The 11,022-nt window shown below is 41.6% G+C and overlaps 1 protein-coding gene across 1 annotated transcript; it reads right to left on the reverse strand.

Moving 5' to 3' along the window:
• Window positions 1-10,341: 10,341 nt before the first annotated feature.
• On the reverse strand, window positions 10,342-11,022 carry LOC115638049 (olfactory receptor 6B1-like). The gene has a single exon (XM_030539645.1). The coding sequence runs from the start codon at window positions 11,020-11,022 to the stop codon at window positions 10,342-10,344; it is 681 nt and encodes a 226-aa protein (XP_030395505.1).

Here is an 11,022-nt window from a genome sequence, read left to right on the forward strand (position 1 = left end):
GGAAATATGGCAAGAGACCACCTTGGCTTAACCAGGAGATCTTCAATGATCTAAAAAAACAAGAGTCCTACAAAAAGTGGAAACTCGATCAAATTACAAAGGATGAATATAAACAAATAACACAAGAATGTAGGGACAAAATTAGAAAGGCCAAGGCACAAATGAGAGCAAACTAGCTAGAGACATAACGAGTAACAAGAAAACATTCTACAAATATATAAGAAGCAAGAAGAAGACTGCGGACAGGGTACGACCTTTACTCAATGAAAGGGGGAAAACAATAACAGAAAATGTGGAAATGTCAGAGGTGCTTAATGACTTCTTTATTTCGGTTTTCACCAAGAAGGTTGGTGTCAACTGGACGTCTAACATAGTCAATCCTAGTGAAAATGAGGTAGGATCAGAAGAGGCTAAAATAGGAGAAGAACCAGTTAAAAATTACTTAGACAAGTTAGATGTCTTCAAGTCACCAGGGCCTGATGAAATGCATCCTAGGTTACTCAAGGAGCTGACTCAGGAGATATCTGAGCCATTAGCAAGAATCTTTGAAAAGTCATGGAAGATGGGAGAGATGCCAGAAAAGGAAAAGGGTAAATATAGTGCCTATCTATAAAAAGGAAAATAAGAACAACCCAGGCAATTACAGACCAGTCAGCGTAACTTCTGTACCCAGAAAGATAATGGAGTAAATAATTAAGCATTCAATTTCCAAACACCTAGAAGAAAATGAGGTGATAAATAATTGTCAGCATGGATTTGTCAAGAACAAATCATGTCAAACCAAACTGATACCTTCTTTGACAGAGTAACAAGCCTTGTGAATGAGGGGGGAAGCAGTAGACGCGGTATATATTGACTTTAGCAAAGCTTTTGATACTGTCTTGCATGACCTTCTCACAAACAATCTGAGGAAATGCAACCTAGATGGAGCTACTATAAGGTGGGTGCAAAACTGGTTGGAAAACCATTCCCAGAAAGTAATCAGCGGTTCACAATCATGTTGGAAGGACATAATGAGTGCGGTCCTACAGGGATCAGTGCTGGGTCTGGTTTTATTCAACATCTTCATCAGTGATTTAGACAGTGGCAGAGAGTACACTTACAAAGTTTGTGAATGATACCAGGTTGGGAGAGGTTGCAAGTGCTTTGGAGGACAGGATTATAATAAAAATGATCTGGACAAACTGGAGAAATGGTCTGAAAAATAAGATGACATTCAATAAGGACAAATGCAAAATACTCCACTTAGGAAGAAACAATCAGTTGCACACATACAAAATAGGAAATAATTGCCTAGGAAGGAGTACTGTGAAAAAGGGATCTGGGGGTTATAGTGGACCACAAGTTAAATATGAGTCAACAGTGTAATGCTGTAGCAAAAAAAGTGAATTTCATTTGCTAATCAAGTCTAGTCTATGTATATTCTTATACCATACTCATCACAGTAGTATTTGAGCACTTCCCAATACTACACTAAGCACTCAGAAGAGCTTACAGGGTCAGACACTGTACGTAAAGTAGATAGAATAGATAACTCATAAGAGCATTAGGAGAGACACTATGCTGTTCCCATAATTTTGAATGTTGATGGTCCTTTGCTGGACCCTGCTTCAGGCACTAGAGTACATACAGAAACTTTTATGGGACTTAAAAATGAGCTTAAAGTTAAGCACAGGTTTAACCAATTTCCTTCAAAGGGAGGGCCTAAAGGACAAAGTCCAAATTTCTTTACAGAGTTTAACTTTTATTAATCAAAGTAGAACTTCAAGATCAATAAGAAATTACAAAAGATAAAATAAATACACAGCAGCATGTAAGGGACTGGGGCACAGATGAGCTTGCCTAGCAGTCACAGCTGGGTTGAGGTCTGCTCAGCAGGGACGGGAGTCACCGGGCAGGAGTTGGAGGAACCACAAGGCCCCCTAACCAAGAGTGAGGATCAGAGTCTGGCTGGGATCAGACACCTGAGGTCAGAGGTAGAATCAGGTTAGTATTGTGAGACAGGAATCAAAGCCAAAGTCAGGCCAGAGTTAGAGACTGGAGATGAGGAGACAAGGCAAAGTCTGGTATTGAAGCAGGTCAAGGCCTGTATGTTTGCCCAGATGACTTTACTGGGGTAAGCCCAGGGGGCACTTGGCCAATCAGAGGGCTGCAGGGTACTGTCACTCTGGGTCTCATGGGCAGTACTTTCTGTGGTGCCTGCTCTCCACAGTACTTCCTGGCAGTGCCTCTGCATGACCTTCGAGTGGCACTGGGAGAATATGGCCACCTCAGGTTCTGCAGACTCATATTCTAGTCCCCAGGTCTTTACACAGTGCTATCAAAGTTAAAATGGATTCATTTAAAATATGGTATGAGGCTAAAACATATCCAGAACTTTGGAATCACAGTACGATCAATGAAAGTCTTATCGCAAAAAGTTAAATTGATTCCAACGTTCTGCTCTTTTTGGGGGGGAAGGAGGCTGCGGGTGAAGAGATTTAGATACCAGTATGGAAATATGCATACTTGGTGTAAGTCCTTATCCACTTGCCAGTTAAACTGGATACTAGTTGAAATTTCAAGACTATCAGCAACTATTCAACCAAATGAAATTCTAATCACAGAAATTATCTTATTACTGAAATATCAATTTAACCCAAAGTTATCTTCTTAGAGAATTACAAAAGGAAAGGGAAGTTGAAATGAAACATTTTGACAATAACACAAAACAAGAAAGCTGAAACAAATTACTTCCAAATTTCTCATCTAACATTTTGTAAAAATTGGCCCATTCCCATAAAACATTTCATTTTCTCAAAGCAGCGTTTCCTGACAGAAGACAGTTCTGTTAAACAAAAAGTTTCAACTAGCTCTAAAAATAACTATAGGTGTGAATTCCAACAGATTTATTATTTCAGTAGCAGTTTGTATGTGGACTAGACTGCATGTGTGTATGTGTGCGTTCACATGCTCATACTTGCTTATTGGAGATGATAAATTGCAATTGTGGGCCAGAAAATAGGAATCAGATTTCTTTAGCTACAGCACTGAATATAGCCCTGAATCAGTTTAGGAACAAACCTGAGTGAACATCAATCTGGGGCCAGAAGTATTTCATACAATAAACGCCCAGGCCCTTCACGTGAACCAGGGGCTGTCAGCGTGAAGATAGAGAGCAAACAAGAGAAGATTCTTCTCTGACATGCCAAGTATTCCAAGGAATCAAAGCAGGAATGAAAAAAAAAGCCCTCTCTAGAAATATGAGGTTGTTCTTTTATTGCAAAAATAATCCTGGGACACCAATTGGCTTTAACATACTATATACTGTGCTTAAATATAATGGTCTTTCTGGCCTTAGCAATTCTTGGTGTTAATTACACCATCTGAGTCTTGGATCGTGGTGAAGTTAAAGCATATAAGAAAATGCTGCCAATATTTTTATTGGACACGAATTGGCTTTTTTTAACTAAGAGGAAACTGCCAGTCACAAAAATAAGTTTTTGCCCAAAACAGCGATATTTTTTTTTGTTGAAGCATAAAACTGGCACCAGTAAATGGATTTTTTTTCTGGATTTAAGTGGAACATTTTGGTTTTCATTTGCCAAAAGTGAATATACATTCATATACATACATATTAATTTTGAGGTTTCAGTTTTTCAATGAAAATCTATTTCTCTCCCCACCCTTGTTTTCTGGGCAGCTCAAATAGGATGTTCTGGCTCTACACTGACACTGCACCGACCTAAGTACGTCAACCTTCACTCTACACCTCGGCGGAGGTGAAGTCATTAAGTTGGCATAATGGGCGACTTACATCAGTGGGAGCGAAGTTTTAATGTAGACAATGACGTAAAGAGGTCAGCGTGAGCTGCCTTGTCTCAGCCTAACTCTGCAGTGTAGACCGGGTTCCAAAAGGTTTCAGAAAGTGCTGGAAATGAACATCGACTTACACTTGATGTCCTATAAATAAGAATCACCCAAGTTCAGGGTCCACATAATTACTTTAACTCCAAACCTTAAGAAGTTACTAAATAGAAAGGACATTCACATTATCCAAATCAGTACCAGTACGGCCCAGTCCAAGGAACAACTAGATGGATGATCAAGTTCATGATGGCAGGCCTGAAGTATCAATGAGTCATGTGATTAGAGGTAGGATTTAGGTTTTTCTTGTACTAATGCCACTAGTTGTATTAATTCTGTTTGTCATTTACAGTTTTTAATTCCCAAATTTAAATCTCGTCTTGAAGTACTCTCTGTGGCTACATATGTGAGCGTTTCTAATGGAAGGTTAATCAGATAAAGTGTGACCATAATTAGTTGTTAGTCGAAGCTTTACAATGTTCGTGTAAGAAAGACAATAAAGAATTGTTAGCCAGTAGATTTTACATGGCCTACCAAGAAGAAAATATATCAAAAGGTCATGAGACTTTGGTGCAGCTGTTTCAAATTGGTGTGAGCTTTATGATTGGCTATGCTGCCTAACAGGTTATGGTTGGTACAATCTCTGTGGAGGTGCAGGTCAGGAATGGGACCTGGAGACTGGACTTCCCTCTGCACCATCCAGATGGGCTTCACAGATCAGAGCCAACTTATTGGTCCTTCAGAAGGTTGGTGATCATTAGTGACAGTGGGTGGAAATCCTGAAATCAATGGGAGTTAGGCATATTTGAGGACCCTGCTAGGCACCTATCTGAATATTTAGGTGTCTAAATGCCTTTAACACTTGGCCGTTAGGCACTTTTCAACATTTCACTCCTCATCTCCTCCGTTTGTCCAGCAGAGGCTTATGTCAGGACATGTCATCATTCCCCAGGACACCTTGTCAAGCATTCCATGTGCCCATATTTAAATCCTGCAGAGTGTGGCAAGGCTGTAACGTCAACCCAGGGATTCAGTTGTCAATAGGAAGTGGAGCACCCGGGCCACATGGAGAATTCAGACTGTCCATTGGGAATGCAGAGATGTGATTATCCCCAGCTGGCATTGCAGGAATTCAGTAGAAAACCACTTGAGACTGGGCCAAATTCATCTGGTGTGAGTCCACTGGATTCCAGGGAGTTACACCAGGAATTGAAATGCTGTGGGAGTTGGGTGCCTAAACCCCTTACAGGCTTATTTGAAAACCCCACCTGAAGTTACCTGTTTTTCAAAAGAACACACAGAAGCAGAGTTTGTGGCTAGATAAAGTTCCTCCACTCCCTGCTCCTGGTCAATGTGCTTCAACCTCCTCTGCAGGAACCCCTTTTGTGGGTGACAGGAAAATCCATTCTCCAAGGTCCATGGCTCCAGTCTCATTATCAGCAAGAGAAGAAACTAGTGAGTTTTGTTTGCACAATCCCCAGTCTCTTCTATCTGCATGAATGAGGGAGGGGTCCAATGACTTCCCATGGTTATTCTTGCTGAGGGCAGATAATGAAGCACTAAACCTTCTGATTAATTTCTGTCTATGCTGCAATCACAAGTAAAACTGATTGAAAAATTCCTATCCAATCTGTTTTTCCACAGAAAATTTGGTTTTCAACAAAGGAATCATTTAGCAAAAAAATGTCTGCTATCTGGGGAAAACAAACATCCTAACATTTTTTGTCTGAAAACTGAAAACTTTCAGGCCTCTGCTCTGAAATGCAGCCTCAGCATCTAATGGGAGCTGTACTTCAGTTGGATCATGATTATATTCTCCTTTATGGGCTGGGCTCCCTAGCCAGACTACATCCCCCATGAAGCACTGCAGCCATGGGATTCCCATGATGCACCACAGTAGCTCAGGAAGAAGGTATCCCATGGTGCAGATGTCGTCAAGTGAGGAAACCTGTCCCATAGAGATGAATGGAGGGTTGTTTTTTTGTCGTAAAGTCCAAATTTTCCACTTCCACTTTTTTTGTTAAAAAAAGGATATTTTAAAACCAAACAAATTTTTATTTCAACAAAACCATTTTTTTAATGAGGTGAAAAAAATCCCAAAACAAACACACTTTGAATGAAGGAAATTACACCAAATGAGGCAGCAGTCCCAGTACAGAAGTGAACTACACAAAAATAAAACAAGACAATGGTGTCCTGGATCTTAGAACCAGCCAAGTCTCTCACCTAGCAGAAAAGGCCTCCTGACAACAGGTAACTGAGCCTGGTCTTGCAGCCAGCCCTGGACATGAGAACTGGTTCCCAATGAGCAGCCCAGACTGTAACCCCAGCAAAATGCAGGCAGAACAATGCATTGCACACCAGTGCAGCTCAGTGACCTAAGCCCACTAATTGGGCCCTGCCAGGGAATCACTGATGACAAAGCCAAGATTTGCCACTACAAATTAGCTGCAACTTGTGTCATCACCAGTGAGTGGGTGCTGAGCAGTGATCAGGTTTCTTTGTTAGGGTTTGGCTACACTTGCAGCTGTACAGCGCTGGGAGTTAAAGCTGTCTTCGTACAGCTGTGTAGGGAAAGAGCTGCAGTGTGGCCACATTTCCAGCATTTGCAGTGGTGTTGGGAGTGGTGCATTACGGGCAGCTATCCCAGCATTCAAGTGGCTGCAACATGCTTTTCAAAAGAGGTGGGTGGGGTGGAGTGTGACAGGGAGCGTGGGGGAGAGAGAGAGAGTGGATTTTTGGAGCCGACACTGTGTCAGCTCCCTGCCTTGCAAATTCCGACCACTTCCCTCACCCACTTCACTCTTAAATGCAAATAGCCTTCAGACCAGATAAGCAGCTGCTCCAACAGACTCCCTTCCCTGCCCCCTACAGTGCTGTTTCTCTCCTCAAGCAAACACTAGCTGTGGACATTCCTTGTCTGCCTCTGCTCGAGCCCCGAGTTTACAACAAAACAAAGAGAGTTCTTTAGTTAAAAGCATTATGGGAAAATTTCAGAAGTCAGTTACAGCATAGTAAGATTAATCACTGTTTACACTGGCACTCCAGCGCCGTTCTCTTTATTCCTCTCATCCATGTGGAGTACAACCAGCGCTGTAACCAGGGAGATACAGCGCTGTATGTGCCTTGCCAGTGTGGACGGGGAGTAAGTTGCAGCGCTGTAAAACAACCACCAGCGCTGCAACTCTCCAGTATAGCCAAAGCCTTAGACTGCCCATCCCGCACCGCATGTCTTCATCTCTGTCGCTGCTGCATTCACTCACCGGACGCAAATTTCTGCAGCAACATCCCATTCCATTGCAACAGCCTCTTGCTACATGAGACATGCTGGTATCATCATGGACGCCCTTGGCTTGATCACATCTGCGTGTCAGGCTTCTCATTCCCCAGCTGCTCCTGCCTCTGCCAAATGCACATAAAGGAAATCATTGGAAGGATCTCAGGATTGAGTCCAGTTGACCATTCACAGTGTTCCTTATGAGGGTAGCCTACCACCTCAATTGGACTTGTTAACAATCTCTTTGATTGAACTTCTGAAAACCCTGAGAAGTTTTGGGCAGCAAGGGACTTCTATAACTGGGGGCTTTCTTGTCCTGTCGTGTTTGAAGTCCTTTGGCCTGTTTACAAAAAGAAATTAAACATGAGTCACTTAAAAACATCTAAGCTCTCAGGCCATGTCTACGCTATAAAATTACATTGACCTAATTTACATCGGCATACAGCCGCCACAGTAATTACATCCCTTGTGCATGTCTGCACTTTGTGCCTTGACTTGGCAGTGCATGTCCTCACCATGAGGGCTTGTATTGATTGTACTGTCAGTTCAAGGCATTGTGTGACATCTCCTGAAAGCCAGAAACAGTCGAGATGAGCAACGCAGTGTCTAAGCTGACACTGCGTCAACCTAATTACATCAACCTTGACTCTGTGCCACTCCTGGAGGTGGAGTTATTAAGTCGGCATAGTGGGGCACTTACATTGGTGGGAGTGAAATTTAAGTGAAGACACTTCCATACTTAGATAGATATAAGCTGCCTTGCATTGACCTACTTCTATAGCATAAACCAAGCCTGAGATTTCTTCCTCAAACTTTTCTCCATAAAAACAAAACAGATCTCTCCCCTTCCTTCACTTGCACACAACCCCACACAAAAACTAAGAATATTGAGATAAACACCTTGTATGTGACCAAGAGTTCATGGTCAGAGGGAAGATCAAACACCTGTGAAGAAGTGTTTGAACTGATTCCCATGTCTCAACCCCTAAACATCATGGTGGCACTACATAGGTGAGGCTCAAACATTGGAACTGATTCTTGACCACATATTAATTTTGGATTAAACCTAAAGGAATCAGGCACCCATGTCTAGCTGGGGTTTGGTGTTTAATTCCCTTAGGTTCCTTTGGAAATCCTGGCTTTCCTGGTTGGCAGACACCAAGGCTATCCCAGATTTGGAAGTACTGGCTCTAACTTGAGCTCAAGAGAACATGCTCTCCAAGATGTAGAAAAGAGCAAACTTGAGAAGATCTAAGACCAAGAAGAAGAGGACAGTGGTTTCTGCAGATGGACACACATGCACATATGTGTGTACAGACACACCAATTAATGTAAACAGTCTTCCATAGTTTATGTAACCACTGCATTGTGAATCACCCTGTATTGTCCACATCTGATATTTTCATTAGTAAATTTCCTGTCCTACATTGATCTGAATTATACCATTGTTTTGGAGGAAGAATAAAACTATCCACTTATTTCTGACAGCAAAAGTACATCAGAGATTTATATTCACTGTCCAATTCCCAAAATTTTTGAGTCCCAAAACTTTTTAACCATGTCTCACTTCAACCTGTCGCCATTATGGACAATTTGGTGTCTCCGAAGCTTTGTTCTTAACAATGCCTGGTGTGACTTGACTTCTGTTTCCCCAAAAGTAATTGTAATGATTGAAACAGATTCAATGTGTCTCTGGGGGGAAACATTTCACATCATGATGAAACACTAGTTTATCTATCTGAGAGGTGCCTGTCTGATATGATGGATCATTACAAGGTACTGTTTCTTTGCTATTCATTCTCTGCTGCCTTTCAATGGTTAATTTCCTGAAATAACTGCCCAGTGCACATTCCTGACACAATTCTTCCAGCTAGTGGTTCTCTTTCAGAATAAATCTCCCCTTCCCAACAGGTATCCTCTACTGACAGTTAATGGCCAATATATACTGGAGGTCACTTTTTTTGGAGGGGAGGAACAGACAAGATGGGTGAGGTAATATATTTTATTAGACCAACTCCCTTGGGGAGAAAGACAAGCTTTAGAGCTACACAGAGCTCTTCTTCAGGTCTTGAGAATGTAACCAGAGTGCTGCAGCTAAATACAAGGTGGGACAAACCATTCATCTTAAGGAGTTAACACATATTGAAGGAGACCATTTAAAATGAACTCAGGAATGAGCATCTCTGTAGTCATAGGACACTGTTGGGTTAGTGGGCAGCAGGGTGTGCTACAGATTGTGGCAATGTGTCATAAAACCAATAAAGCTACATGTGAAGAAAACAAAATCTCCCAAACCTCCTCGCATCATTGTTGACCAGATCGATCAAAAATCAGCCCACATGTCCATGTTATTATCATTCTTTTATTCTCATTGCTAATCAAATTCGCAATCAAAATATTTGAAGACGACAACGCTAGTCAGAATAGTTAAAATTCCGTTTTCATTGGCTGTTTAAGATACCTTGATCCTGGAGTTGTTTCTGTCGATGGTTTTTCTGTCAACACTGTCTCTCTAGTCACTTAATCTTTGCATCCTACATCCTGCATTGCAAAAGCTTTAATAGAAGCCCCCAGAATCTTAAAAACTGAAAATTTCTATGAACATTTTTGGAAAGAAAACAACCAGCTCTCACTTTGTCTGACATTTTGACTGTTCCAAGGAATATTTGTAACTGGTTTTAATTTGGGGAAATTCCTCCCTCCCTCCCCTTTCTCTCACATTCTAATTTCCCAATTTTTTCTAATTAACCCCCTCTCCCACTTCCACTCACACACTTTAGCTCAGTTTTCACTTCTTCATTCTTGTTTTAAAGACAGGGAGGGCAGGGTTGTAGAAAGTGTTATTTCCTCTCCGTTTTACATTTTCACATTAAAGAAAATTGCTTTTCTCCTCTGAAAAAGAAAGAAAGAAAGAAAGAAAGAAAGAAAGAAAGAAAGAAAGAAAGAAAGAAAGAAAGAAAGAAAGAAAGAAAGAAAGAAAGAAAGAAAGAAAGAAAGAAACTCAGTGGGGGAGGGAATTAAAATACATAAGAAAGTCAGGGGAGGTTCCCCCGTTTTCTCTGTAAGATGAAACAATTATAGCTCGTATACAAAATGGGCTTTCCGCGGGAAGTTAATATGCAATAGCTAGGGTGTGAATTTACAGTGCATTACCTATTCTACACTGACACCACCATTCCACACCAAGTTATTTGCACTAACTACGCTGGGCCTTTTCCCTATCTACAAAAGCCCTTAGTTTGAAATGTCTCAATTCCTGTACACATTAAAAAGGCATTGAAAGCTCTTTTCAGGGCCTCCTTGACCTCTCTGTTCCTCAGGCTGTAGATGAGGGGGTTAACCATGGGAGTTAGAATCATATAGAAGATGGAGAACACTTTGTTAAGGACCTTCAGTGTGTCGGTATCTGGGAGCATGTAGACAATCATCAGCATCCCATAGAAAAGTGTCACCACGATGAGGTGGGAGGAGCAGGTGGAAAAGGTCTTTTGCCTCCTGGTGGTGGAAGGGACTCTCAGGATGGTGGCAATGATGCAAACATAGGATGCCAGGGTCAATAGAAATGGGGGCAGGGTGAATATTGAAGCCAGAATGAAAGCCAAAAGATCCATCAGCCTGGTGTCACCGCAGGACAGTTTTTTTACTGGAGCAAAATCAGAAAAAAAATGATCAACTTCATTGGGGCCACAAAAAGATAACTGTGATATCAAGGATCGCAGTATATTACTAGCCAGAAGCCCATTTATCCAAGACCCAGCTGCTAGCTGGAGGCAGAACCTGCCATTCATGAGGGCTGTATAATGCAGCGGTTTGCATATTGCTAAATACCAATCGTAAGACGTTGCAGACAAGAGGCAACACTCAACACCTGCCAAAAAACTAAAGAAATAATATTGCAT

Source organism: Gopherus evgoodei, chromosome 21 (genome assembly GCF_007399415.2).
Source record: "Gopherus evgoodei ecotype Sinaloan lineage chromosome 21, rGopEvg1_v1.p, whole genome shotgun sequence".
Lineage (NCBI taxonomy): Eukaryota > Metazoa > Chordata > Testudines > Testudinidae > Gopherus > Gopherus evgoodei.

Bases quoted from the DNA above. Each gene is read 5' to 3' on its own strand.
- LOC115638049 (XM_030539645.1), bottom strand. From the start codon at position 11,022: ATGCAATATTATTTCTTTAGTTTTTTGGCAGGTGTTGAGTGTTGCCTC.